Source organism: Nothoprocta perdicaria, unplaced genomic scaffold (genome assembly GCF_003342845.1).
Source record: "Nothoprocta perdicaria isolate Ctin4 unplaced genomic scaffold, notPer1 scaffold_66, whole genome shotgun sequence".
NCBI classification, from domain to species: Eukaryota; Metazoa; Chordata; class Aves; order Tinamiformes; family Tinamidae; genus Nothoprocta; species Nothoprocta perdicaria.
The window spans coordinates 262,847-290,155 of record NW_020455932.1 but is presented as its reverse complement, the minus strand read 5'-3'; the positions used below and the strand labels follow the sequence as shown (position 1 = coordinate 290,155).

Below are 27,309 nucleotides of genomic sequence, written 5' to 3'. Positions count from 1 at the left end.
CCGCGCCGCCGCGCCCGCCGCCGCCCGCCGCTGCCCGCGAGACTCCATTTCCCGGCGTGCCCCGCGCGCGCTCCCCCCCCACACACAACCCGTTCCTCCTCACGACAAGATGGTTCCCTCCCCGCCCCGTCCGCCCTTCGCTGTCAGCGGCGTGGCCGCCCTGGCCGCCGCGCGCTCCCCGCCCCCGCCGTGCGGCGGGGCCGCTGCTGATTCACGGCGGGCTGCGGTGCGGTGCGGGGCGCCGAGCCCCGCGGCCCGCCCGGCGCGGGACGGGCGGCCGCCATGGTGCCGCCCCGCAGGACATGGCCGCCGCGCGGGCCCGGGCATGGCGGCGGCCCGCGGCCCTTGCTGCGAGCGTGTCCCGTGGGAGGATGGCTCTGCCCATCCCTGCGGCTCCTCGCAGCTCCAGGGCGCAGGGGTCCCGCAACGGAGCGAGACGCAGAGGCGCCTTCGCTGCCTCGGGCGGCCCTCGTGCAGCCACCTTGGCCCGTGGTGCCACGCGAGGCTGCACGCAGGGCTGCAGGTCGCTCTCCGTCCCCACGGCAGGTCTGATCCTGTGTCAGCCTGAGCCCGGACACGACTTGTTCACGGCCCTGTTTGGCCACTGAGCCGAGTGGAAAACAGAAACCCAGGGTCTTCAGAAGTCTGAACTACGGGCAAACTAGAAGAGTCTGGGTTTCAATCTCCCTGTTTTTCAAGCGAATCTGAGGAATTTTGCTGCCCGGCTCCTGCTTCCTGAGCATGCAGTGCTGCCTGGTGCCACGTTGCACATGGAGCCAGGAATCCCAATCTGTGAATTCCTGCTTGGAAGAGCAAAGTGTTACCGCACTGGGAAAGACTCATCCAATGCTGGTCCATAGCCCCCGAAGGTGCTTCCAGGTGTATCCATAGGGGATGCCGTGCCAGTGCTGAGTCACGCGCCTGGGATACACAGCGGGATATGCAGCGAACACTCGGCATTTCCCGCTTTTCCTTCCCCAGGCTGCAGGGCAGGGGTCTTTCTGAACAGCCTGCGGAGGAGAGCAGCCCTCCTTAGCAGTAACGCTCTATAATTTATGAGCAGCCAGCTCACAAGTGTGCTACGCTAGCTCATCAATAACAAATGAAATAAAAATGCATGTTCACTGGCGGCCTAAGAGAGCTTTCCTGCACATTAGGAGTTCCATTAGAAACCATAAGAGAGCCTTTTTATTATTTTCCCTAAGAAGCCTATAGATAAAGCAATATTTAGAGGACGCTCCAGCAGCATGGAAAAGGAAAAGGGTCTAATGAAAGGCAGAGCGCTGATGGAGATAGAGGTGCTTTCTCCCTGGTCCCACAAAGGCCAGGCTGTGCCAATGTGCATTTTTCCATCCCGCGTGTCCCACATCCGTGCTCAGCCCTTCCCAGAGCACCCACGGGCACGTGGATACCTTGGGAGAAGCGGCTGCTGTTTAGGCTTGGGCAAAGTCACAGATTCCTACCAAAGCAAGTATTAAACCTGCAGCTTCAAACTGGTTTTGCCCAGACACTGTGCAAGGCCCGTGCACGCTTAAAACGCCCAGCTCTAGAAATGGATAACGAGCTCTGTGGAGAGAAATCGTGTTATGATTGTGCCTTTTCCCCCCTCACTCACCTTCCCAAAGGTATTTTCCCCTGCTGGATGTTTCCCCTTTCTCAGCATGTGAAAATGGGAAGTTTTCCTGTCGTGCGGGGCTGCTGACACCCAAGTGAGCCGGATTCTTAAGCTATTTGCCCCAAATCCACCCCTGTCTGCAGGGGCCAGAGTCGCTGCCCCGCCGGGGATCGGGCCTCACGCCGCGCTCGTGATTCCGGGATGTGGGACCCATTGTGCCCTGCCTTTGTTTACCAAGGCGGCCTCCTCAGCGGGAGCGCCGGGGACAAGGGTGGTTTATTCCTCCTTGGCCATAATGGCACATTCATCCTCCTGGCGAGGCGCTGGAGGGCTCAGCACCACTCGCTGTCCTGTTTTTAGGGTGCTCCCGGCAATGCCAGCTTTGGGGGGCAGGTCTGAGAAAACAGGGATGCGCAGAACGCCGGGGAACATGGAAGTAGCTGGTGGGTCCCGGGATGTGGCACTCACTTTTCTGACTACTTCTCATCAAGTCCGGAGGTCTTTGGAAATGCTGGAAGATACCAGCTCCCCTTTGTGTGCAGTGCTCTGCAAAGCTTACGGGGAAAAAAATGCCCAAAAAACCACGTTCCAACCTAAGAGAAATCTTGCAAACTCAAGATTTCCAGCTAAGAGAGAAAGGCGGCAGCGAGACCCGCTGGTGAGGGCAGGTCCTCTGCCCTCCCAGCCAAACAAGGCACAATCCAGCCCCAATAAAACCAGAGCTCTGCGTGTGTGGCCCGGGCAGGAGCTGGCTGCTGTTCCTGAGGTTTTCTAGCCTGTTCTGAATGATGTTTCAATCCTTGTGTCAAATATATCACTGCTCTAACTTGCCAGAAGATAATACTGGGGTACAACTGCCGTATTCTCACACGTGGTATTTAACACAAGTCTAGACCTGAAGAAGAGCTTGTGTGCCTTGAAGCTTGTCTGTTTTTTTTTTCCAAATATATCTTCTGGCCTAATAAAAAATAATGCCTCTCCATGCAAACCTTATGACATTTCTCTAGTATTTTACATAAATGAGGCAGATTCTCAGCTAGGCCGAATTCTTGCAGCTCTGCCTATTTATGGCAACCGCACCAATGCTGATTTATACCTGTCAAAGCACCATAGCGATAAATAAATATCACAATGCGGACGATTCCCTTCCCCATCACAGGCCAGAATGCAATATTCATAACGCTGTAAATTCTTCGGAATAGCGATTTTGCCATAATTTTTATCTGCAGTGAACCCAGGCCCCGTTGGGGGCTCTGCGACATAAATCAGTTCTTGTCGCGCCACTTAATTACTCCGCTTTACGGACTGGGATTGCTCGGGGGAGGCAGCCTTGGGGGGGGAGGTTTTCCCTGCTCCGGAATCCCGCGCAGCCTCCTCCCACTTCTGCCAGTCGCGGATCCAGACCGGCTTCAGGAAGTTCCAAACACCCCAAGGATGGGGGCCTGCTCTGCAGATGTCCCCCCCTAAAACGAATAGCCCTTATTCTGTAAGGTTGGAATAATTGTGGAGCACCCACGGGTGCCACTGTGGGAACTGCTGCAGCAGGAAGACGAGTCCCGCTCCCCACGTCCTTGCTGGCCTCGCTTCTCAAACGTGCGCAGAGGGTTTGGAGGCACCTCGGGGCTCTTCTCCCGAGCTCCAAGGGGGCTGCTCCGGTGATGGATGCTCCAAGGGGGGATGCTCCGGTGCCGGTAGCTCCGAGGGGAATGCTCTGGTGCCGTTTGCTGTCACTAGCCCTGCTCACCCGCACGTGCCCAGCGGCCTTCCCGGGAGCACACAGGAAGAATGGGGCATTTCCCAGCAAATCCCAGCACCCGCAGCAGGATGGCAGAGCGGGGCTCCCCAACGCCCTATGGGTGCCAAGCACCAGCTCCCTCCCACCCTGGGATGCGGCTCCTCCTCGCTGCTGGGAATGGAGATGGGTGGAGATGCAGACGGGGATGGAGACAGGGATGCAGACAGGGATGGGAATGGGGCCGGGGATGGAGATGGGGCCGTGGCCCTGGTGGGTGGCACATGGCGTGGCAGTGGCGCAGGAGCTGGGGCCACCAGCCGGCACGGCCCCGTCCCTCCCTGTCCCCGTTCCTCCATACCCCCCGGCTCGGCGGCCTCGGGAGGCGGCGGGGCGCGCGGCGGGCGCGGGGGCCGGGCTCGGCCTCGCCGCCTCCGCCGCGTTAATAATTCAGCAGGCGAGCGGGGCTGGCGCGGGCGGCAGCTCTTATTTAAGGAGCCGTATAAATACCGCCCAGACGGCGCGCGGCGGCGGCCTAGAAACAGCCGCGGGCGCCCCGGGAAGGGAGACCAGCACCCATGGGCGCCCCTGCCCTATGGGGGCCCCATGGGGTCCCCTGGAGCCACGAGGGCTGCCAGGATCCTGCCTCTGTTTCGCTCTGTCATGGGATCCTGCCTTTTCCTTATGGGCCTGACGTGGGGCTGGGAGCTGGCAGGGAGACTGGGGGCCATCCTGGTGCCGGGGTCACCTTGCAGTGGGGATGGGGACACCCGCCGCGGGCACCCTGTCCTGGGCACCCTGTCCTCCGAGGGGAGGGCCGGGGGTGCGGGGCTGGCTGCAAGGCGCAGGCAGTGACCGGCTCCCTGCCCCGGGGTGTCACATCCACCTTGAGGTGTCACATCCACCCCGGGGTGTCACATGTACCCCAGGCACCCCAGGGCCGTCCCATCCACCCCGGGGTGTCCCATCCACCTCGGGGTGTCACATCCTCTCCAGGGTGTCCCATCCACGCCGGGGCCATCAGGAGCTGCCCGCGGCTCCGCAGCGTGAGTCAGCACGGCCCGTGCGGCGCCGCTGCCCGCTGCCCTCCGTGGTGCCCCCGCGGCCCGGCCCCTGCACGGGGCTGCTGCGGACACCCGGCGCCCGCAGCCCCTTTCCAGCCTTTTCCAGGCTTTAGGGAAAAGGATATTTTTCCCTTTCTCTCCTTTCTTGTGGGGGATGGGGCGCGGGGGTCACGTGGGCAGCTCCGGGGATTTTTAAAGCAATCTGCCGATTTTTGGCGCCTGAGGCTGGGAGGCACCTGCCTCGTCCCCCCACGCAGCATCCCGGGTGCCCTCGCGCTGTGTGAGCGCCCGGAGCCACAGAGCCGTGGGCACCGCCATGGGAAGCGCTTCACCACTAGCTCCCACGCCGGCCGCTCCGGATGGGGAGTGGAAAAAAACGGAGGAAAAAGGGAACGGGGAGCTGAGGGCCGGGCCCGTTTGCAAGGTGGGCCCGGCGGGAGGCCGCGGGCGCAGGGAGAGGCCCCGCAGGCTCCGCGGCGCCGCCGCCGGTGCCGGCGCACTAATTGCACCAGTGACTTTGCAGTTCCCAAAATAGCCGCCGGCTCCGGTGGGCTGACGTCACCGCGCGGCGCGGCCGGGCAGCGGCGCCGGGGGGGACGCGATGCTGGGGGGGGCGCTGGGCACCCCCCGTGGCCCTGGACCCCCTGGAGCAGCCGCGGTGGGGACGGGGCAGAGCTGCACCCGGGCACGAGCTGCCCCCAAAGCCTGGGAGCCGCCACGTCCCCACGCACCCAAATAACCTTGTGGGTGCCGGGGGCATTGCCCCATTCCAGGATAGAGAGCCGGGCCCTGGACACCAGCTCCGTGCAGCGCTGGGGAAACTGAGGCACGCGAAGCACAGGGACAGCCAGCACTAAGGCCCCCAGCGGACGCAGCCCAAGGGCACCCAGGCGGTGCTGTGGGCCCCAGCGTCCGGGCCGGGGCTGCCTCGGGCCAGGGCTCCCCGGCCGCTCCGGTTACCGGCCCACGCGGCCTTGCCCGGCAGGCACGTGGCAGGCCCAGGGCTGGGAAGGGCACCCCATGGAGCCCTCGCCGCCCAGGGAGGAGCCCCCAAACCATCCGCTGGCCTCACGCCGCTTCCCACGGCCTTCCCGGGCCCCGCTTCCCGCGGAGCCGCTCGCCGACCACCTGCCCGGCGCCCGCGATGCTCCTCTGGAGCCCGGCGAAATAATTAAAACCTCCTCCGTTTCCCCTTGCTCATTTGTGCTCCTTCAGCCCGGATTAATGGGTCTCCTCTCCCCAGCACAGACTCATTCCTTATTCCTAATAGGCCATAAATCCGAGCCCCAAAATAACCCCAGCTTTTGCCAGGGCCTCGTGAAATATTCATCCCGCTCCCTGGCCTCCCCCCGGCCTCCAGCCCCCCCCGCACCGGCTCTTCTGCCGCGATGGAGAAGGGAAGCAATCGATGGCATCGATCAGAGCAGAACTACAGCTGCTCCGGGCCGGAGGGAGAGGAAAGGCAGGGAGGGAGGAACAGCTGAGCTCGGCAAGAAGGAAGGAGGCTCGGGGCGCTCCGGCCTCGGCCGGGCTCTGCAGCGAGACGCTGGAGGCAGCACCCGGCCCCTGCAGCTCCCGGCTGCTCCCTGTCCTGATCCCATCCGGGGCTGCAGTTCCCGCTCCTCCGGCTGCGCCGAGCCAAGGAGTGGGGGAAGCCCCGCGCTGGCACGTTCCCGTTCCCATTCCCATTCCCGTGAGGAAGCAAGCAGCACTGCAGAGGCTGCCGGGGGCGGAGGCGGCTGCGGCAGCGTCCCCGCCTGCAAACCCTTTGCTGGCCGGGCTGCCGCTGGCAAGGAGGGATGTGCAGCACGGGCAGGAGCAGCCAAAGCCGCCCCCGGGCGCCCCGGTGCCCATCCCATCCCATCCCATCCCTCCCCATTAGGGAGCCCCCGCTCCATCCCCTCGGTGCCCAGCGGGCCCCGGCAGCTGCCCTGTAAGCAGGACAGGCGGCCGCGCTGGAGCCTGGAAAGGGAGAAACCAGATCATTTCCACGCTCCCTGCCCAGGGGGAGCACCCGGCTGCAGCTCGGCCCGCGCCTGATGCGAAGGGCTGCAAGAGGCTCCGGTGCCTCAGCCTCCCCCCCAGGTGGAACTCCCGGCCGGGAGCAAGGTGGGATGTTATCCCGCTGCTCATGGCCAGCGTGCGGGAACGGAGCCTCCCGGGGGCTCGGGAGCATCCTCGGAGCGGCGCAGCGCTGAAAGCACCGGCACCTCCCCACACTGCAGCCACTGCCGCGTCCAGGCTGCTCCCGCGGCGCCGGCGCTCCGGCGGGAACGTGCACTGCCGGCCGGCCACGCCGCCCTGAGCACCACAGAGCCGGCGGCGCCGCCCACGCGAGCCCGGCAAAGGCAGCCCGGAGCGCCGGAAAGGGCCGAGCAGGGCGGGAATTGCGGGCTTTGGGAAGGGCCGAGCAGGGCAGGAATTGAGGGCTTTGGGAAGGGCCAAGCAGGGCAGGAATTGAGGGCTTTGGGAAGGGCCAAGCAGGGCAGGAATTGAGGGCTTTGCAGCCTCCTGCAGCCACCACGGAGCCCTGTGCTCCCTTTGCTCCCACCTCGGCACCTGCTCCTGGGCCATTTGCCATCGTCGTGTCCTTGAGGTTCTCCGAGGGGAATGAGCGCGCCCGTTCTCAGCACACCTTAAATGGGCTTTTATTTATTCACAAAACAAACGCCCAAAATGCGTAAGAAAAGGGGAAAACTTGGAATGTGCACAAGCCCTCGAGATTGGCAGAATTGTACAAATCGGACCGAGGGAGCAGCCGGGAGCCACCCTGGGGCCCAGCGGCCCCTTCCCCTCCCTCGCCCCCAGTAAACGCAAGTGGAAAAGACGGTGTCGCCGGTTCCCGAGGGAGTCACAGACACGTCCTGGTGCCCGCTGGGGCCTGGGCTGCGCAGGATGGTGCCAGGGCCCTGAGGAGGGAAAGGGGCTTTGCTGCAAGGCGGGCGGCATGAGCCCCACGGCAGTGCCCACGCCGGGACCCCGGGGAAGCGTCCGCTGCACTTTGGGGCTGCTTTGGGTTATTCCTCCAACCAAAGCGGCACAAAAAGCCCCCAAACTCTCATATTTTGATCACTGGGTGTTTTGCAAAGCAAACTGAAAGTGCCAGCAACTCATTTCCGAGCAGCTGGAAGATTCTGGGGTTTTATTTCATCCCAGTTTTGCATCTCCCAAGTAAAAGCTCCAGTGTATTTTAGAGCAGAAAATCCATTTTTCTCTCATCTTTTAAATGAGGTGGGTGAAACCAACCCAATTTCACACCACAAACAGCTTTGGTTTTGTGTTTTTTTCTTTTTTTCTCCCCAAAAGGAGGCCTAGAGGGAAAAGTTTCAACTTCACCCATGAAGCTCCAACCATGCACCTTGTCCCCAGCAGGGACAGGCAGGGAGGCAAATGCTCCAGGTTTCTGACAGGGAGCCCTAGAGCCTGGGCCTGGTCCCGCTGTGGTGGGTGGCTCCCATTGGAGCGCACAGGGAGTGCGGAAAGCCTGGCTTCACCAGTGTGGATTCTCTGATGTCTTATAAAGTGTTGAGCTCAGTAGGTTTTTCCCGTTCAGGAGAGGCCTTCTCGTCTGCCCGCTGCCTATTTTAAAGGCATTAATGGGAACACACGAGCTCGGAGACCTACAGCCTTCTGTCCAACATGGGTGAAGTCAGCAACAGATTCAGGAGACAGACACACGCGTGCAGACGTGATTGCCTAAGCCTCATTTCCCTGGGAAACTGGGCTAGAAACACACCTAATGTCTCATTTAAATGTGCCTGGCAGTGGCTCCTGTCTGTTTGATTTATATTCTTGCTTTTCTCCGGCTAGATTAAAAAGCCCTTTGGAGTCCCGGGACTCCTCCCCGGCAGGCGCTGCCTCCCCTCCATCTCCTTGCATACACCTGCAGCACCCAGGGCTCCATCCCGCTCCCCTGGGTCCCACCCCACCTCCCAAGGCAAGTCCCTGCTCTGGGCACCCTCCTACGCTCCCCATCTCCTCCACCACCCTGGCATGTCCGAGCACTCAATCCTCCAGGCTTGCCCACGTCCAGCTCACAGAGGGGAGGACAAGGAAAGCTCCAGGATGGATGCAGCCCTCGCACGAACACGCGTGCAAGCCCGGTGGCATCCCAGCGTCCCCCCTGTACCTGTGCCAGCTCCCGGGAGCGTCCCCGGGACGGTCATCGGAGGCTGCAGAGCGCCCCGGCGTCCTCCGAGTGGTCGCAGTTGTGGACGTCCCAGCGGATGTGGGAGCAGCGCAGCAGCGAGGCCTCGGTGCCTTTGCACTTGAGGTTGTCGAGGAAGATGTAGCCGGCGCCCTGGCCGTAGCGCGCCTCGCCCCAGGCGGCCACGGCGCGCCCGCAGCCCAGCTGCCGGCACGCCACGCCGGCGTCGCGCAGGTCCCACGCGTCGTCGCACACCGTGCCCCACTGCGACAGGTAGAACATCTCCACGCGGCCCTCGCACCGGTGGCTGCCGTTCACCAGGCGCAGGAAGCCTGCGGAGGGGACAGCGCGGTGGGGCGGCCACGGCGCCCTCGGGGCACGGCCGCTGCTCTGCGGGACTTCTTGCACCCTACGGATCTGTCTGGGACTTCTTGCACCCTACGGATCTGTCCTGCTGCCCTGGAGCAGGGCGAGGAGCTGCCGCTCCTTCAGCCCCATCATTAATTATCCGTAATTACTAGCTGCCAAGGGGGCTGCTTTCCCATGGCTGTGGGGAAGGGTGCTCCTTGCAGCAGGCTGCAGTCTGTCCTGCTTTTCCAGGCAGCCTCTCCACGGCAGGGCAGCTGGGTGCTGCTCCGCACAGCACTGGTGTCACCTCCTTGCTGAGGATGCCCACAGGTCACATCAGAGCTGGGTCTGACCTCAAAAGAGTCATGGTGGGGAGAAGCAAGGGACCAGCGCTTGGAGCTGGGAAGCACAAGCTCAGGCTCGAGGAGGGGCAGGTTGTGCTGCTGGCTCAGCAACGTTGGTGCCATGCCCCCACCCGTGTGCTACCTGCCTTGCCCCCTCTGGGGACACTGCAAGGACCAGGAGGTGGCAGCAGCAGGCAGGGGTGTTCTGCTCCGAGACACACAGTTTAATGTTGCTGGGAGAGCCGCGAGGGCAGGTTTTGTCCCCCACAACTGGGCTGCTGCGGATGGGCACTCCAGCCGCCGTTAGAGCTGCTGGCCTCCTCGCAAACCACTTCCGTGTCTACTCTCCACCAAGGCGTAGCTCCAACCCTCTCCCAGCAGCCCTCCTGGCCGCGCAAGATACCTACCATCCTCGGGATGAGTCGGGGCCAACGTGGTGGTTGTGAAAGTAGCTTCTTGGGAGTCACCCCCTGAGTCGTCAGGGCCTGGCACAGCAGGGAGAGGGGGAGAAAAGGGACTAAGGAGGGAGCTGTGCTCTCCAGGGCCACGTTGGAGGCCCAGCACAACAGTGTGTGGCCTGCAGAGGACAGGCGTGGGCTCCGTCCCCATGGTCAGCGTGGGGCCAAGACCCTTGGTAGACCTAGCGTCTTTTGGCACTCCAAAGCCACTGGGAAGGCTGTGAGGGAGCCCTGACATGGCCCTGGGCAGCGGGATCTGACACCACCTCCCCAAACAGAAGAGTCATGAAGAAGGAGCGGTGAAACATGGGAACACATGACCCAGGTAGACGCATCCTGCGGAGTGTTAATAAATGTGTGGAGGAGGCACTTGGGGGCCTGGTTTCATGGCCATGGCAGGGATGGGTTTATGGCCAGCCTCGACGACCTTGAAGGTCTTTCCCAACCACAATGATCCCGTGATTCCCAGCAAGCTGCCAGCGCGGGCGCCCTCGCTCACCGCGGCACACGACGCCGGCGTCCTCGTGGTGGCCGCAGTTGTGCTGCCCCCAGCCCAGGTGGAAGCAGTCGGCCAGGCGCGCCTCGCCGCCGCCGCAGCCCACGTTGTCGAGCAGCACGGGCCCGCTGCCGTAGCCGAAGGCGGCGAGGCGCGGCGCGGCCAGCGCGGCGCCGCAGCGCAGCTCGCGGCACACGACGCGCGCGTCCGCCAGGTCCCAGTCGTCGTCGCACACGGTGCCCCAGGCGCCGCCGTGCCGCACCTCCACGCGCCCGCGGCAGCTCCCGTTGCCGTTGGCCAGCCGCACGCTGCTGCCTGCGGACGGGCCCCGCACGGCACACGCCGCACCGCCACACGCTGTCCCGCCACCGGGGGATCCGCTGGGGGCACGCGGTGACACCCCGGGGGCGCGGCGGGGAGAAGGGAGACCCTGGAACCAGGGGGTGGCCCGCGGCGTGTGGGGATGTGGGGTGAGCCCCTGGGAATGTGGGGCGTGAGATAGGGGTGTGGGATTAGCCCCTGGGAATGGGAAGTGAGCTAGGGGTGTGGGGTGAGCCCCTGGGAATATGGGGCAATCTAGCGGTGTGAGGTGAGCCCTGGGGAGCGCAGTTAGCCCCTGGGAATGGGGAGTGAGCTAGGGGTGTGGGGTGAACCCCTGGGAATGTGGGGTGATCTTGGGAAGTGGGGTGAGCTAGGGGTGTGGGATTAGGCCCTGGGAATGTGGGGTGATCTAGGGATGTGGGGTGATCTAAGGGTGTGGGATTAGGCCCTGGGAATGTGGGGTGATCTAGGAATGTGGCATGATCTAGGGGTGTGGGGCTAGCCCTTAGGAATGTGGAGTTAGCCCCTGGGAAAGTGGGACGATGTCCTTGGGATGTGGGGTGACCCTCTAGGGATACCTGAGGGGCAGGGGGGTGATCCCCTGGCACAGGGGTAAACCGGGGGGGTGCTACCTGAGCCCTGGAGAGGTGGGGTGACCCCCTGGGGCTGCAGAGGGGAAGCAGGGTAGTCCTCTGGCAGTGTGGGGTAGCCCATGGGGTGTGGGGGTGAGCCCCGAGGGGCATGGGATGGCCCCTAAGGATGCGGGCTGACTCTCTAGGGATGCCTGGGGGATGATCCCCTGGCAGCAGGGGGTAATCCATGGGGTGTGGGGTGAGCCTTGGGGATGTGGGGTGAGCCCCTCGGGTTGTGAGGTGACCCTCTGGGTGTGTGGGGTGACCCCCAAAGGATGCCTGGGGCTGAGGGGTGGTCCCCTGGCAGCATGGGGTGACCCATGGGGGCGAGAGGTGGGCGCTGGGGAGCTGGGGGATCCCCTGGGAATGCAGGGCACCCTCTGCGGGCATGAGGTGAGCCCTGGGGATGCGGGGTAAGCCCTGGGGACACGCGATGCCCCTTGGCAGTGTAGGGTGACCCGTGGGACCATGGGGTGAGCCCTGGGGGTATGGGGCGTGCCTTGGCAGATCCCCTATGGGAGCACCTAGGGGTGTGCGCACCCCTGGAGCGCAGGGTGAGCCCAGGGGGAGCGGGAGAGCTCGTGGGGACAGGACTGAGCACTAGGACACGGGGCCCTTAGAGGACAGGGCACGGAGGGCACGGAGACCCTCCGGGTGCCGGGGGAAGACCCCCAAGGCTCGGGGTGAGCTCTGGGGGTGCAGGGCACGTTCCCGCTGCAGCCGGGGGCTCGGCAGCGCCCTGGCAGCTGCTGCCCTTGTTTCGGGGCACGCTGGTGATGGAGGGGGCCCACGTGCTGCAGCACCCACCCACCGGGATCGGTGCCACGCGGGCGCTGCCGAGCGGGGCAGTGCCGGGTCTGCACCTCGGGCTAGTGAAGGGAGCTCCTGAGGCTGCGGACAGGCCTGGCAGGAGGAAGCCCGGCACACGCTGGGGCAGCCGCACACTTACTGTCCTGCTCCAGGGTGAGGAGAGCCGTGGTGAGCGCCTCGGTGGCCGGCGAGGGCTGCTCGCGCTCGTCCGTGGCTGCTGAGCCGAGCACAGGGGCACGGGCGGGCGCTGGGGCGCAGCGCCCACGGCCACCGCCCCCTGCGCCCGCCCGGCGCGGGGCACGGCGCCCTCGGGACAAACCCCACGAGGAGGAAGAGGAGGAGGAGGAGGAGGCGCTGCCCCTCCGCCAGGGCTGTGCTACCCACCCGTGGCCGTGGCCGTGAGCGTCTCTGCGTGCTCCGGGGCCGCCGAGGTGGTGAAGGACGTGACCGTGGACACGTCCAGCCCTGCAGCAAGCGGAGGGGCGGAGGTTACGCGCGCAGGGAGCACACGGAGAGCTCTCCAGCTCCATCATGAGAAGCAGGACACGGGTGAACAGGGTCTGGAGGCAGCAGGATAGACCCCCTTTACCCAGGTATTGCCACTGGCACCAGGGGCACTTGGCTTTAGTGCTTAGCTGGTAAGAGAATGGCTGGAGCTGGAATTTCTCAGGCTCAAGGCATGCTCGTGGTGGGATCCCAGCAAGCAGACCTTGTTTTTTCCAAGCCTCCCAAGCTGGTGCCAAGGGGACGGAGGAAGCTCAAAGGATTGGGGTAAGAAAGCAGCGACTGGGGCAAATTGCCCATTCCTGCCCCATCAGCCGCTTTGTTGGTTAACAGAGGCCAAGCAAGAGCAGTGGCACTCAGTGCTTCAGTCATTAGCCATGATAATGAGGGAATTCAGGGGGATTATTAACATTATAAATGGTAATCAGCAGATAATGACAGAAATACATAATTTAGAGAGGAGAGGAGAAAGGCAGGCCGGGCAGCGGGCCCCTGTGCTGGCAGCCGCTCGCTGGCTTCCGAGCCAGGCAGCTTGTTTTGCATCAAGGAGAGCAGGGAAACCACAGGCAGAGCCGTTTCCCTTGCACGATGCTGCTCAGACACGGCCCAGCCGCTCCGTGCTGCGGTTCATCCCACATGCAGGTAAGGGAAGGGATGCTGCGGCGGCCAGGAGCTCCCCGAGGACCTGCGTGCTTGACCTGCCGTGTTGGTGCCCCTCCATGGCTCCGTTCCCCTTTGGAGCCCCCCATTTTCCCCCAGCGCGGGGATGGTCCCCGGGGCTCCGCTACCTGCACAGATGACCCCGGCGTCCTCGTGGTGGCCGCAGTTGTGGATGCCCCAGCCGAGGCTGTAGCAGGCAGCGAGGAAGGGCTCGCTGCCGTCGCAGTTGACGTTGTCCAGGAGGATGTGGCCCGTGCCGTAGCCGAAATAGGCGTTGCTCTTGGAATGGAGGGCTTGGCCGCAGCCCACCTGCCTGCACACCACGCCGGCGTCACTCAGGCCCCAGTCGTCGTCGCACACGGTGCCCCAGTGGCCGCGGTAGAAGATCTCCACGCGGCCCTGGCAGCCGTCGGCGCCACTCACCAGGCGGATGCTGCCGTCCCCTGCGGGGCGAGAGCACGTGGGGACAGCGGCTCCCACCCTGGGCACCCATGCCGGGGCGGAAAGGGAGCCTGGATCTCATGGTGCCCGTGAGGAACCTCCATCTCCTGGCTGCCTCCATAACCCTCTGTGATAGGAGGCAGCAGGCCCCAAGTGGAGACCCCACAGCTTCCCCTCTCACGTGGAGGGTTTGGGCTCATTCCTGGAGGCTTGCAGGGGGAGGAGGTTTGGGGACAAAGTGCTGTTTTCCACCAGCCTCTCGCAAGAGGATCCTTGCAGCAAAGCGTGCGCAAGGGGAGCCGGGGCAGAGCTGCTTACTTTGCCCTTGCTGCACGGAGGCCGCGAGAGTCCTGCTGGTCGGGCCTTCGCTGGCCTGCGTGGGCGAGAGCTCTGCAAAGGAGAGATGCCGTGAGTTCCTTCTGCGGGAAATGCGGATTCACGGAGCGGCTGTGGCTCCGGGGTCTGCACATCCTCACGCCCATGTCCGATGCTGAAACACAGCAGACAATTCTATATCCAATGAACAAACTGTACCACAGTGGTAAAGAGCAAATGGGGATGCTACGGAGGGCTTGGCATGGAGGTGTTCCACTTTCGCATGTCAAGTTCAAACACTTTCCACTCCTTTTCTCGCCTTTAGGAACATTTGCTACCGAAAAGCTCAGCAATACAAAGAGAAGCAGTCAAGAGGTGGAGAAGCACTTGGGCTGCAGCTGACTCAGCAAGCAGCGGAGCTGGGCACGTGCTCTTTCCCCATGGATCCCTCTGGAGAGGATGAGACGCCCCTGACCTGGCAGGGAGCAGGGATACAGAGCAGACTGGTCTCCCTGGGGAGCACCAAAGTGATGGAGAGATGACCTGGATTGAAAAGGGGAGTAGAGAGAAGACATAGAGGCAGTTGGACTGATCCAAGGAGGAGCTCTGAGATACGACTGACTGCCGGGCAACCCCAGAGGGTCTCCAGAGACTCCTAACTGCAACCCTCCTAACACCCCCATCCCCTCCTAGCCGCGGTGGGGCCTAGCCTGGTTACCACTGCACATGACAGCCACGTCCTCGTAGTGGTAGCAGTTGTGGATGCCCCAGCCGTGGCTCCAGCACTCGCTCAGAGCCGCCTCGCGGCCCTTGCAGTCCACGTTGTCCAGGAAGATGGGCCCGCTGCCCTGGCCGAAGGTCATGGGGGCCGGCAGGGCGACGGCGTGGCCGCAGCCCAGCTGGCGACACACCACGTTGGCATCCACGATGTCCCAGTCGTCGTCGCACACCGTGCCCCAGGAGCCGTTGTAGAGGAGCTCCACGCGCCCCTGGCACCGGCTCGGCCCGTTGGCAAGGCGAATCTCTGGAAAAAGGGGCCGCAAAGAGCGCTCAGCGGGCAACGACGGCGAGCACAGCTGTCCCGGAGATACCCCGGAGCGGGTGCCAAACCTTTCTGAGGGAAATCAGAGCTTTCTGCTAATTAAACTAATCAGGCGACTCCATTAGCTATAACACAAGTCGTCTGCTAACTTGCTGCTGCCCATTTGATGGTGACAAGCAGGTTTCTGTTGGGTGCAAGTGCTTGATACCGCTCTGCATAAGACGAGAAGCTTCCCAAGAGAAGGGGGAAGCTGCCGTGTGGCATCACGGCACATGACTTTGGGGACAAGTGGTAAGATGCAATTGGCAAGATGGTATTAGCTGCCACAGACATGCCCAGAGCCGTCCCCGGGCGGGAACTGGTGGCATGGAAATGATTTCTCAAACCACTGGTGAGAGGGGACACGTGTGTCAGTGACCCTGACGTGCAGCGTGGAGCGAGTGACTCACTTGGGCGTGAGGAGGGACACAATGACAGGCAGTCAGCAGGAGGTGGCAACATTTTCCTCTTCTGATAACAAGCAGAATTGGGATAATAGAGAATCTCTGTTTTTTTTTTTAAAGTGAAATTTAGCTTTTTGTTGCGGTTTTGTTGTTCAAAACCAATCTGAGCTCTTTTTGAGATTCCCTAACCCCCGTTTTTACAGAAATGCATCTTTCTCTACTACAAACCTTTCAAAACAAACGAAACCCACAGCTCGAAGGGGAAGCTCTCACCTGGGAGTGGCGGCTGGGCAGGCTCGGAGGTGTTGCCTGCAACAGAGGAAGGAAGGGTTAGATGTGCCCGGTGCCCTGGCAGCAGCAGGAGGAGGCCGCTCGGCGCGGTGGCCGGGAGGGCATCGCTGCAGGACCGACCCCGCTGCTCTGCAGAGGTCCCCTCGCCACCATCCACGTCTCCAGTCGCTGGTGCATGGGCAGCCCTCTGGATTCCTTACAGGGAACGGGAGCTCGCTGTTAGCAGCTCCGTGGACCCCGGCTCGTGCCGCGGCAGCGCATGCTCTCGCGCAGGAGGAGCCTTTTCTCCCTCTCTGCTCTCCCCTCCCGGCCTTGTTTCCCCGCCAGCGTTATGGAGACGCGGAGTGACAGCAGCAGGCCCGAGCGGATGCAGCAGGGCCGGCTCTCCGGGGACTCGGTGTCTATTCCTGGCTTTGTTGCCTGCTTGCTCCTCGATTGATGCCTCCTCGTGCTCCTCCCCAGGCCTCCATTTCCCCACCTGAAAAGCTGGGGGAGGACGTGGGGATGAGGAGAGACGATTCCGCCTGCCTCAGGAAGCCCAGGGATGCTCTACTGGTGGAAAATGCTGCGCTGGGTGTTTCTAGATGCCTTCTCCACCCTGCGGGCAGTGCTCTTTGCAAGCTGGATAGCTGCATGCACGTAGCGGTGCATCCCCGGAGGCAGCCCGGGCAGCCTGCACGTGCAGGGGAGCTGCAGGCAGTCCCTGCAGCACGCGGGTTATTGCTCCTGAGGCTGTGCAAAGCAGGGTGAGATCCGTTTTCCAGCTCGCATGAGGGGCTGCAGCTGTACCAGGACACCCATGTGCACCCATGGGCTTGCACCAGCCACCCTGCTCTGGGAGGTGCCGGCACCTGGGGGTATCCATGTGCTCCCCTGCTCAGCAGGGAAGTTAACGGAGACTCAGGCCCCAACCAGCAGCCTGCATCCTCACACACTTGTCTCCCAAGCAAAACAACCGGCTGGTTACAAGCTACAAATACAGTCCCCAAAAATCACAGTTCTTGTGCAATGTCTTACACCCTGGTCCTGAGCATGGAGGGACCCACTAGCTTCAGTTTTCTCAGGAAACCAGAGAAAAGAGAAGGCCCTTGGGATCCTTCTCCCTTGGCCGCAGCAGGGATGGCCTGGATGCATCCAGAGAAATGAGAAGAGGGGCATTAAAAACGTGACTTAACTGGAGAGAGAGTGAAGAGGAGCAAGGAGAACGGCCCAGGCCAAGAATCCTCTGCTGGTAACTGATCCCTCTGGTAACAGGAGCCCGGGAAGGGCTGCCAAGGCTCTAACAAGGGGCAGCCTCAGAAACCCTCTGCCACAACCCCTGCGGAGCCGGGGACAGGAGGGGCTCCTCGTTTGTTCTCCCAGTTAAACAGAACTGGTTCCCAGCAACGGGGAGGAGTGGGCAGCACCCTGGGACACTGTGACTTGTGACCTCCACGGGCTGCTGCAGCTTCTCCCTCCTGAGCTGAGGGCTGCTGGAAAGCCAGGCAGCCCCTTCCTGCTTGCCGGGAGGCTCAGCAAGGGCAGCGCCGGGTTGGTGACCCCATCACGAGATGCAGGGCTGCCCTTCGAGTCCTGCTTGCCTCGAGTCCCGGGAGGAGAAAAAGTCTCACTTTCATTCACAAATTGCTAACCTTGTAGGCGGAGAAAAACAGTTCCTTGCTGCTCCAGGTCAGAGGGGACATGAGAAACACCAGCACTTCTTCTGTTTCTTCCCAACTCCTGTTTTTCGGGCAAGCTTGGCACGGCCAGGCTGCAGCCAGCCCTACAGGGTGTTGGGGCTGGAGGCTCCGGAGAAGCCGATGGATTCCCTGACAGTTCCTGCTTTGCGGCTCAGCCTTAAGAATGCCGTGGGCAGGGGAAGCAGAACACCCCAGAGGCCCTTGGTGTCCCCATGTCCTGCTGCTGGACAGACCCCACAGGACCCCCCAGGTGGGTCCAACCCCTCGCAAGGCAATTCGATGGTGAGCACTTCTCAGTGAGCACCCGGCTTGCCGGAGTCAAAGCCCAGCCCTACGTTCCCGAACGGAAAGCCTCCAGCTGAAAGTGGAGACTCCAAACCTCTTCCCTCTGCACCACGTGTTCCAAGCAAATTAACCTCCCCACGTTAATTATAGCAACCAGAAGCCCATCAATAAACCCTTGTTGGCTCCGTGACCGCTCTTCCTCCACCTGGCTCGAGCCAGCCCCGTGCAGCTTGTTCCAGCTCCGTCTTTTCTCCCAGGAGCAGCACCATAAAAGTCAGGGGCTGTCACTGCAAGGGCGGATATCGCGGCCACGGGAAGCAAGATAGCACCGACCCGCAGGGGCAGGTCGAGCGCGGGAACGCGCCGTCCCTTTTGCCTTGTTCGGATGCAGCCTGGCAGCGTGTTCAGCCAGCTACAAAAAAGGGCCATCAAGGAAAGACGCGGAGGCCCCCTGAGAAACGGCAGTGAAACAGCCGTGTCACGGCAATTATCACTTAGCAACACGCAGCAGGGCCGGCCTGCCAGCCGTTCCCGGGATTAGCTGCGGAGCGGAGCAGCACCGGCTGCAGCCAAGCTGAGCTGGGCAGCTGCCGCGCGGAGAATCCCATAGCACCCGGGTCGGGATCCTTGGGGACACATGCCCGGGCTGCAGGTCACCGCAGCACCAAAACCTCAAGGGCTTTTGGGGAAAAGTGCTTGATTCTGCGCTGTTTTTTTAACATCTGTTTCGTTCCAGTGCCTAAAACGCCGTGGGTGGAGGTAGCATTGATCACCACGCAGCATCCATGACCCTTGGGTCAAAGTCAATGCTTTGAAATGCTCCTTTTGGAGCATCCTGCAGCAAAGTCAAGAGGGACCAGAAGAAATTGTCCTGATATTTGTACATCAATGAGGAAAATGGTATTTCTGCAGAATAGATGAAGCCTCCCAGGTTTCTCTGATCCATCTTCACAAAGCCAGAAAGAAAAAAAAAAGGAGAGAGACTAGCTCAAAGTAAACACAGCCCCTTTCAGGGCTCGTTTATAAATAAACCCACTGAAGGGGAGGAAAAACCATCCCTCATTATCGCTTAGCTGAGCCCATTCACCAAAGGGACGGAGAGGCCGGAGCCCATGGGTCCTGCCCGGAGCGGCTCCGAGCGCAGAGCAGGCGCTCCCGGGGGACAGGCAGCATAAGACCAGGGCAGCATCACCCCAAACACACGCAACAGCCTGGGGCTGTCCTTGCCACCCCCAGAGGTGGCTGAAGGTGACACACACCTGCTTCGGATCAGAGACTGTTGCAGGAGCGAGCACCAACCTGCTTTAATTCTGCACCGAAACACGCTCCTGGGGACAGTCCCCACGGCTCAGCTCGGAGCTCCGGGGAGGAGAGGCACCAGCCGAGGGGGTGGGAACTTTTAAAACTGATTTAATCCAATTACAGTGTCTGACTACACCTTAATTGCCTGGCTTCGAGCTTGCTTTGTCTTGCCTGAGCTCTGCTGAGGCGGAAAGGTTTTACCAACTGCATCGCTATAATTATACTAATAAAGTCAAACTGGTGTAATTACACTAGCACAGCTCTGCAGTGGACGCTTGCAGGCTGGAATAGGGATCATTCTTTCAGGTTTAACTTAAATGCTTTCCAAACAGCATAAACAAGGTTGGGGAGCACTAATATTCCCTAATAATATTCCTAATATTATTCCTGTCTGCGTGCCCACCAGGAGCACTGTAGGACACCAAACGGAGTGGGTTTTTTGGGAATCATGTGCTCATCGTGCCCATCGCCTCTAAGCAAATGGGCTTTGGCAGCACCTGTCCCTTGGCTGTCAGCGCCTTCGTGTGTCCTGGCAGTGCCAAGGGCCCCGGGGTCTGCTGGGCATGAGCTCTGAGGTTCACATCTGCATCGCCTCCATCACCAAGAGCCGCCTCCACCAGGCACCAGGCAGCCCTGGTGCTGAACTTGCCATCATGCATCATTCAGGCCAGAAGATGAGAAAGGAACTGGCTCCCTCTTGCAATGCCCGCACCCATGCCCACCCTGGGGACATCACGGCACTCCTGCCTGTGCCTCTACATCAAGGAAACGTCACTCGGCAGGTCAAAGGCAAGGCCAGAAGGAGGAACTCTAGTGCCTAAGGCTTGTCCCTGTGCTGCTAGACTGGGGGTATCTCACCAGCAGGGCTGAGGAGCAGGAGCAATGCGGCTGGCATCAAGGGCACGCGCAGCGCCCACGCGTCTGGCCTCCACGCTCGCTGCCGTGTCGCTGGGCAGGCACCGACGCTCATTTCGGCTCTTCGCTTGTCCCACGGACGGTCACCCAGCTCTCGGAGAAGCGGCTCAGCAGCTGCTCCTGGAACGGGAGGACCCGGTGTTAGGAGTCATTAGGGCTATACATGACATATATGGGACACATGGCCAAAGCAGACCAAGTGGGGCAAGCACTAAAGGGTCTCAAGGTCCTTTGGCCAACCTTGGGCTCATCTCTCTCGTGCTCACCTCCCAGTGAGTTTCTAGGCTCCTAGCAGTTCTTCACGTGTGTTTTGTCAGGTGAAGAGGTGATTTCTTCTCCTGAAGCAGCTGCCTCCCCATCCCACAAACTCCTAGGCCCCTTCCCAGCCAATCTTTTGCCACTCTTGCAAGCAATTCTTTGCTGCTCTTTTCCAAGCGATTCCAGATGCGGCCCCTCCTGGTGCATGTTCATGGACTGCATGTGAGCCACCCACCCAGCCCATCCCAGGAATGTAACCGTCTGTCCAGACCTCGATCACTGGGTCCCTCACAGTGACCTCTGATGGATTAATACTTTCAAGTGCTTGATCTTGCACAGATCCAGATGATCCAAAAGCTCCGAGAAAGCAAGAGCCCAAGCTCACAGCCCATTCCTGTGCTAATCCTGAACACAATTCCTTCCTTTCTTGGCAAGCAAGGTCATAGGAATCTGGGTGCTCAACCTGTGAGACCCCAATCGTCCCCTCTTTCCCCTTCGGGAAGGGGAAGGCAGAGCCACGGCCATGGGAGCACAGATGAGATGTGACAACGTCACTCACTTGATGAGGACAGGGAGGAGGTGCCAACCCCCTTGGGACAAGCTCGAAAGCAAACAGGAGAATGTCAGGGATAGAATGAGGAAGAGATTAAAAATAATAAGATGCAATTTCCCCTTCATTTACTGCTCTCTTCATAAATTACTGTTGAAGTGGTGAATTTCTAGTGCTGTTTAATTTATGCTCTCAAGGGGACCCAGAAAGAGATCTATCTGGGGGCTAAATCCTGCTCCGTGTTGCACCTGGCATGGTGTGGAAAGGTTTGCAGTTGGACTTGATGATCTCGAAGGCCTTTCCAACCATAATGATTCTATAATTCCACCTCTATAGATCTAGAGCAATTCTGCTGCCATCCAACCGAGGCAGCACTAACTGTGAGAGCATCAGGATGTGCTGGAGGAGACCCATGTCCCATCCCATGGATGGGACATAGCTAGGCCATAGGATGTAAAGCTAAGCCAGAGCTTCCCAAGAGCTGGAGACCTGCTATTAGACCTGCAAGTCTCCATGAAATGATGGACTGCCAGAAAACTTTACCAAGGCCTTTCAAGCCAAGAGGTTGGGACAGGGAATTTCTAGTGAGCACCCAAGCCTCAACAGCAAAGCTGGGGTTATTTTTGCACCAGCTGAAGATCCCAGAGATGAGATGCTGATCCCTGGAGATGGCTGGTGGAAGCCTCAGCACACGGAGCAGGACAGAGCCGTCATGGACAGGTAGGACCCCGCTCAGCAGCCCCCTGCCCCTGTGCAGCCGCTGGTGCGCAAGCCCTGGGAGGAGAGCGGCCAGCGCGGACAGCTCCGGTATGAGGCATGAAAACCAATCCCGCCCTGGACGCCGCGTTCTTCAATACTCCATTCATCTGCCGCGCAGCCAGGCTCCGCGCTGCATAATGTCGCCTTTTGTCCCGGCGGGCCCTCCCCGCGGGCCTGCACGGGCTGACGATGGCAGACGAGGCCGCGGCGGGCCAGCACGCGCCGCGCACCGGCCCCGGCGCCCGCCCTCCTTCCAACCTGCCCCGCCGTCCCCTTTCCGGCACCCTTGAGGATCACAGGTGGCTTCTGTGGAGGAGCCAGGGCCTGTGGCCTGTCCCTGGCAGGGGCAGCAGCCGGGGTTAACCATTGCCCTGCCGAGCGAGAGGACTCCGGGACGCGGCTCTGCACATCCTTTGCCTCCATACACCCAGCTTCCATACACCCAGCTCGCACCCCACACTCAGCTGATCCCCCTTAAATATGGCCAGGTTGTGGCCATTTCAGAATTCCCATCTATGAAAACCAGGGAATAGATTAGATATCGATAATACTGATAATAAATTAAAATCTACTGCGCCTTTGTGCGTCATTTTGGCGCAGCAGAAAGCACCCCAGCAGCCTGGGGAAGCTGCTGGATGTGCCTTTGAGCTCCTCTCCTAAACCACACGGGTCTGAACGCAGTCGCCCACTCAACCTATAGAACAAACAACGTGTCCCATGGGCAGCCCGAACGTTCCCCGAGCACCACGCAAAGCACCCGGAGCAGAGCTGGCACAAACAAGGACCTGACCGAGGGTGCTGGTGGCCCCGGCTCTGTTCTCACCCCAAACAACGGGCGTCACAGCAAATTCTGACAAAAAAGCACCTTTCCCTCATTGGAAAATCCTCCCGTCTGACAGATTATGAAACATGTTCAGTCCAGAACTGAGCTAGCGTTTCACTCTTCCCAAACTGGATCTCTCCTTTCTGCTTTCTAGCAGTGATTTCTTTCTGCTTTTCAGCTATTCAAACCATCTCCTTAGAAACTACGTTTTTCTCAATCTCCGTCGCCCTGCCGAATCATTAGGTATTTGTAACTACCACACTGACCTAAAAAAGTGTCATAAATTCACATACCTGCTTGGTATTGTCTTTCCAGTGTAAGGATGGATATATTAAATTCCCAAAATAAATATTGCCTTTTGAGGTAAAGAGCTGGCTAGTTAGTTAAAAAAAAAAATAAAAATGATAATGAAATGAATGAATATTGCGTCTTTTCCCATGAAGGGTGATGGGGAAAAGACGAGAAATTTTCCCTTAGGCTTGGGAGAAGATGAGTTTTTGTTTAGTAAATTTAAAAAAAAAAAAAAAAAAGTAAAAGAAAGAAAAAAAAGGAGGAAGAGAAGAAGAATCTCATCCATCAACCGAGCGGCTCCAGACTGTCATCGCTTCCACCTGTGGCCGTTGCTGCTGTCAGATGTGAGCTGGCTGGAAGCTCTGCCGTGGGAAGGCAGCCCCGTGTTCCCTGTGTGCCATCCCGGGGCAGATTCTCTCAAAATCAAAGGGCAGAGGAACGGAGAAGGAAGGGCAGGAAGAGGAGGAGGAAGGAGAAGAAAGAGAGAGAAGAAGAGAGAGAGAAAAGGAGAAAGGAAGAGCGGGAGCACCTTCAAGGAGACATAGCAGGGTGGGGAATGGCTCGGGTTTCAGGAAGGCAGGCCAGGATACATGCTGAAGTTGGGCTCCGGCTCTTCCCGGGGAAAGCAGAGCCTGGCTTACACCTGACTTGGGGAAGGGAGACTGTTTCCTGGAGCTGTTTGAGAGAATTGGGGCTTTTTAGCTCCCTCTGTTTCCTGCTTCCTTCGCTGTCCTCTGTTACAACCAAATACCCACTCTGGGGGGAGTCACTTAGGCCCTTTGGCAAAAGGGATTTTGTGGGTCCCTCACCAGCAGCCAGGAGCCCGTTGCCCTTCCCAGGGCACTCAGAAGAGGCTGAGGTCCTTTCTGCAGGTTCTTTCCTGCAGAAACATCCAAGATGACCTCTCAGGTTGGCTGAGGACATTAGAGAGGCCAGAGGCTTCCAATGGATTCAAGTCTGTTCTCCTCAGCCAGCAATGAAGGACACCTGAATATCAGGTTGGGAGTATCCCCTTCTAGGATGGGATGTCACTGTGCTAGATATGGGTGGCACCTGGGTATCCTTTTCCGAGAATGAAGTCCAGAAAATGAATCCAAACTCCCCAAAATGGAAAGAACTAAAGATGTGGCTTGTTGTTGCCCAACCTGCCACTCAGGAGAAGACTTTCTCGCCTGCCTCCAGCGCTACGCGTGTCCTGCATATCCATGTTCCCCAGAGCTCCCAGTTTGGAGCAACTTCTGCCAGTCTGCCAGTCGCACAGGCTAGGGGTGATCTCTTAGAGCCCCATCTTGGCTCTTGGAGCATCCTGCTCTCTCATTTTTAAAACAAGTGTTTGTTTAACCATCACCATCGCCAGTAAATGCCTGACAGGTCTCAGCAGCCTTAAAAGCAACTGAAAAAGACCCCACAAAATACTGGGTTTCCTCATCTTGCAAACTCTTAAGCTCACCCAAAAAGCTGAGGAGTCTGGTGGACTCCTGGTGTTGAGGAAGCTGAACCTCTGCTCAGGAGGATTTTTGCTCCTGCTTGCAGTAGCTGCTCCCTTGCTCTTTCTGCCAGATTGCTCCTTCCCTTTCATGTCTGGCTTTGTGTTTTAACTCAATACAAAGACTCCAGCTACAACTGTCACTAACTGCATGGTTACCCATCTGCTATTACTTTCTTCTATGGGTTCAGTAATTAGCAATTAGGCATTTGCTTTTTATTCCCCAGTAGCAGCAAGGTTATAATTAGCCTGCTCGCAAATGCAAGAGTTTCAAAGGTGCTTTTTAAGCCTGTTTTGCCTAAACTTTGTAAAACTCTCAGCCACGCTGGCTATCTGCCAGGGCCTGTGGGCTGTAAATAATCATCTCTAAAACCGAAGCAAGATCCAAATCCAGACTTTGAACACCAAAAGCTGAGCCTCCCTAGATGCAAATGCACGAGCAGTGAGGCAGCATCCTGAGGAAGCTCCCGGCTCCGTTCACGGCCTGATTTCTCCGGCCATTTGGGCAGAATCTAACCCAGCTTATTTGCAATGTCTGTGCTGCGCCTGCAGCGTGTGTCTGGATTGGTTTGGCAGGATCGAGCTATGCACTTGCGCTGATTCAAGGAGCAGAAAACACAGCCAGCTTATCCAAGGAAACAGCCATAACATAAGAAAGGCTAATTATAACCTTCCTTGGGAGCGGATTCCTGTTCTCTTATCTGCTGGGGGGATAAAAAGCTCTTTTTTACCTTTACCTGCTGCCAGGTCATGCATGGCACTGGTGACACTCACCCCACGCATGGCAAGTCCAGCCCATGGATGGGCCGGGGCCACTCAAGGCCATTCCCATGTCCAACATCTGCCGTGCTGCCTCCAGCAAGGGACAAAGCACCTGGAGAAGCTGCCACCAAATCTCTCTTTCATGGCAGGTGGCTGGATCAGGAGTGGAAACCGGGGAAAATCAGCAGCCCAGAAATCTGAGAAAATGCAGAGCCTCCAAAAAAAAAAGAAAAAAAAAAAAGGAAGAAAAATTTTCCTCTCCGACTATCTGGAAAACACAGTGCTGAGAAACTGATTTGTATGTAATACACCATTGCTAGGAAATACATTGGTGATTTATAAGAAGGATCTGGTGCAATATAAAAAACCTCATCACTTAAAAAAGAGGCATCTTTCTGCTGACAGGAGACCTTGTCAGGGGCTGATCTGCTTCTCAGGAGCCCGGTTGCTGCAAGTGCATTCCAGGGACCAGGAGTATTTGCAAGGAGTGGAGGGGGTCCAGGCTCATCCCCCAAGCAAACCCCAAACCTCGATGCTGGCAGCAAGAGCTGACGGTGCTGGAGATGGGGAAACACCCGCAGCTCCCCACGGAGCTCGGCTCAACGTGCAAGCCAAGCACCTGCCCAAACCATTACGGCGGAGGAGGGATGGCCTCCCAGGGAACATAAATATTGGCTTCTTCCACTTATATTGTCCTTGCAGCAGTCGTAGGTGCCTGGGCGACGCTCAGACACCAGCAAACCCAGAGGAAAGGCAGCCAGACTGGTCCGTGTGCCCCATTTCAGCTGTGATTTGGCCCCATGCGTGGGGCACTGCCCTAGGGAATAGGGGTGGGCACAGCCTGGGATGCTTTTTGGACTGTTTTTCCAGTCCCGTTCTAACCCTCTGTGGGCTGAACCAGACCAGCACTCGCTGTGCTTAGTTTTCCTTAGAGGAAAACCAGTCCTTCGGCCCTCCCTCGACCCACAGGGTAAAACCCAATAGAAGAACTGGATTTTCAGCAGTCCTTGCACAAATCTGAACAGTGCTGTGACCAGGGCCATCAGTCTCTGGATCATCAGTAGCTGATGATTCCAGCTGCTACCAGCTGTCAGAAAGGAGCATTTGGAGCCGATTCAGGATAGCTCCTGCACCCAAAACAAACCTTCCTCAGCCTCAGGAGAAAGGGAGAGACTTAATCATAGTATGAGGCTAGATATGTTCCACCTCCTATGTAATTCTCCCTTGGTGTAGCTGGACATGCATCCCAGAGAATCTTCTGAGCTGGCTTTTGTCCTATTTGATAAATTATTATCCATTTTTAACACATATTCTAGCGTCTCTGTGGACCAGTAAACGCAGAAGGGAGGAAAAGGCAGAGGAAAGAGCAGCTGCAGCCTCCAAAAGGAGCAGCATTTGCACAGGGCTGCAGCAAGATGGAGCTCCGGGAAAGGTGCCGTCCCCTTCCTAGACAAATTCACCTTTGTTTGCTCCCGGAATTTGCTTCCCGACCAAAATGGGCTGCAGCCATCACTGCAGCCAGGGGAGGAAGAGCAGCCCAAGGACACCACGTGCAAGGAGGCCCTGGGAGGGCCCATCAGGATGCGCATCACGGTCCTTGGGGGAAAAAAAGGATCCCTGGGATGAGCTGCATCCCTCCCTGGCACTGCATGTGGGCTGCTGCATGGGGAGCCCGGAAAAACACCTTCCCCTCAGCAGCACACGGTGACACTGCACCGTCCACATCCGCAGGGAACTGAGTGTGTCCAAGCCAGGCAGCTATTTATGTGAGTGTTTATTTGGGCATTTATCTGAGCGCCCAAAGAGCACTGGTGACAGCAGAGAGGGGAATGCCGGCAGCCTGCGCTTGTGGTGCTTATTTTAAACCTGGTGGTGCTTATTTTAAACCTGGCTGCTTAGTCACGGAGTAAGAGGTTGTTAATAAAAGCCACAGAGCCCAAGCCTTGCTGGGGTTTGTCATTGGGGAAGTGCTCACCCGTATGGGACTATATGTCACAGGTTAGGCAGAGGTGGACGCTGCTGCTTCCCACCACGTAAGAACCTGTATGGGGCAGAGATGCTGCCTCTGAGCCACCCTGATCACATATGCTCGTGCCAGAAAGGTCCTCGAGGACCCCAAATTCCCATGCATTGCAAACAAAAGTGTGTGGGGGAAAAAAAAAAACGTTGCACAATCACCCCCAAAATAGCTGAGTTTTGCCCACATCTCACTGTGATCTCCAGCTCCTGGTGATGCATCCTGCTTTAACTGAGGCTTGCGGGAAGCAGAGGGGGGTTTTGCCTTTCCAGCGGCTTGCACTAGGTGGCACACACTTTCAGGGAGAAACCCTGGATGTGGCTCCAGCAGGATGCAGCTTGGGAAGAGCCCAAAGCTTAGCACCCAACAGGTCAGAGAAGGCCCGCACAACAGACCGGGTAATTACCGCAACTGGCTTTAACGCAATCCGAAGTGGGGAGTGTTTGCTGGCCAGCCCCCAAGCAGCAAACAGGCGAGAAAACGCCAATGGAAACAGCAGGGGTGGGGAAAGGCATGGAG

General features: G+C 59.1%; 1 protein-coding gene across 1 annotated transcript; it reads right to left on the bottom strand.

The window, feature by feature from the left end:
* Positions 1 to 8,573: 8,573 nt before the first annotated feature.
* SSC4D (scavenger receptor cysteine rich family member with 4 domains) lies at positions 8,574 to 20,961 on the bottom strand. The gene is made up of 7 exons (XM_026050142.1): positions 20,901 to 20,961; positions 15,646 to 15,681; positions 14,609 to 15,001; positions 13,260 to 13,574; positions 10,208 to 10,519; positions 9,658 to 9,735; positions 8,574 to 8,890 (listed from the first exon to the last, which is right to left on the bottom strand). Exons 1-7 carry the CDS (start codon positions 20,959 to 20,961, stop codon positions 8,574 to 8,576), a joined length of 1,512 nt encoding a protein of 503 aa, XP_025905927.1.
* Positions 20,962 to 27,309: the final 6,348 nt, after the last annotated feature.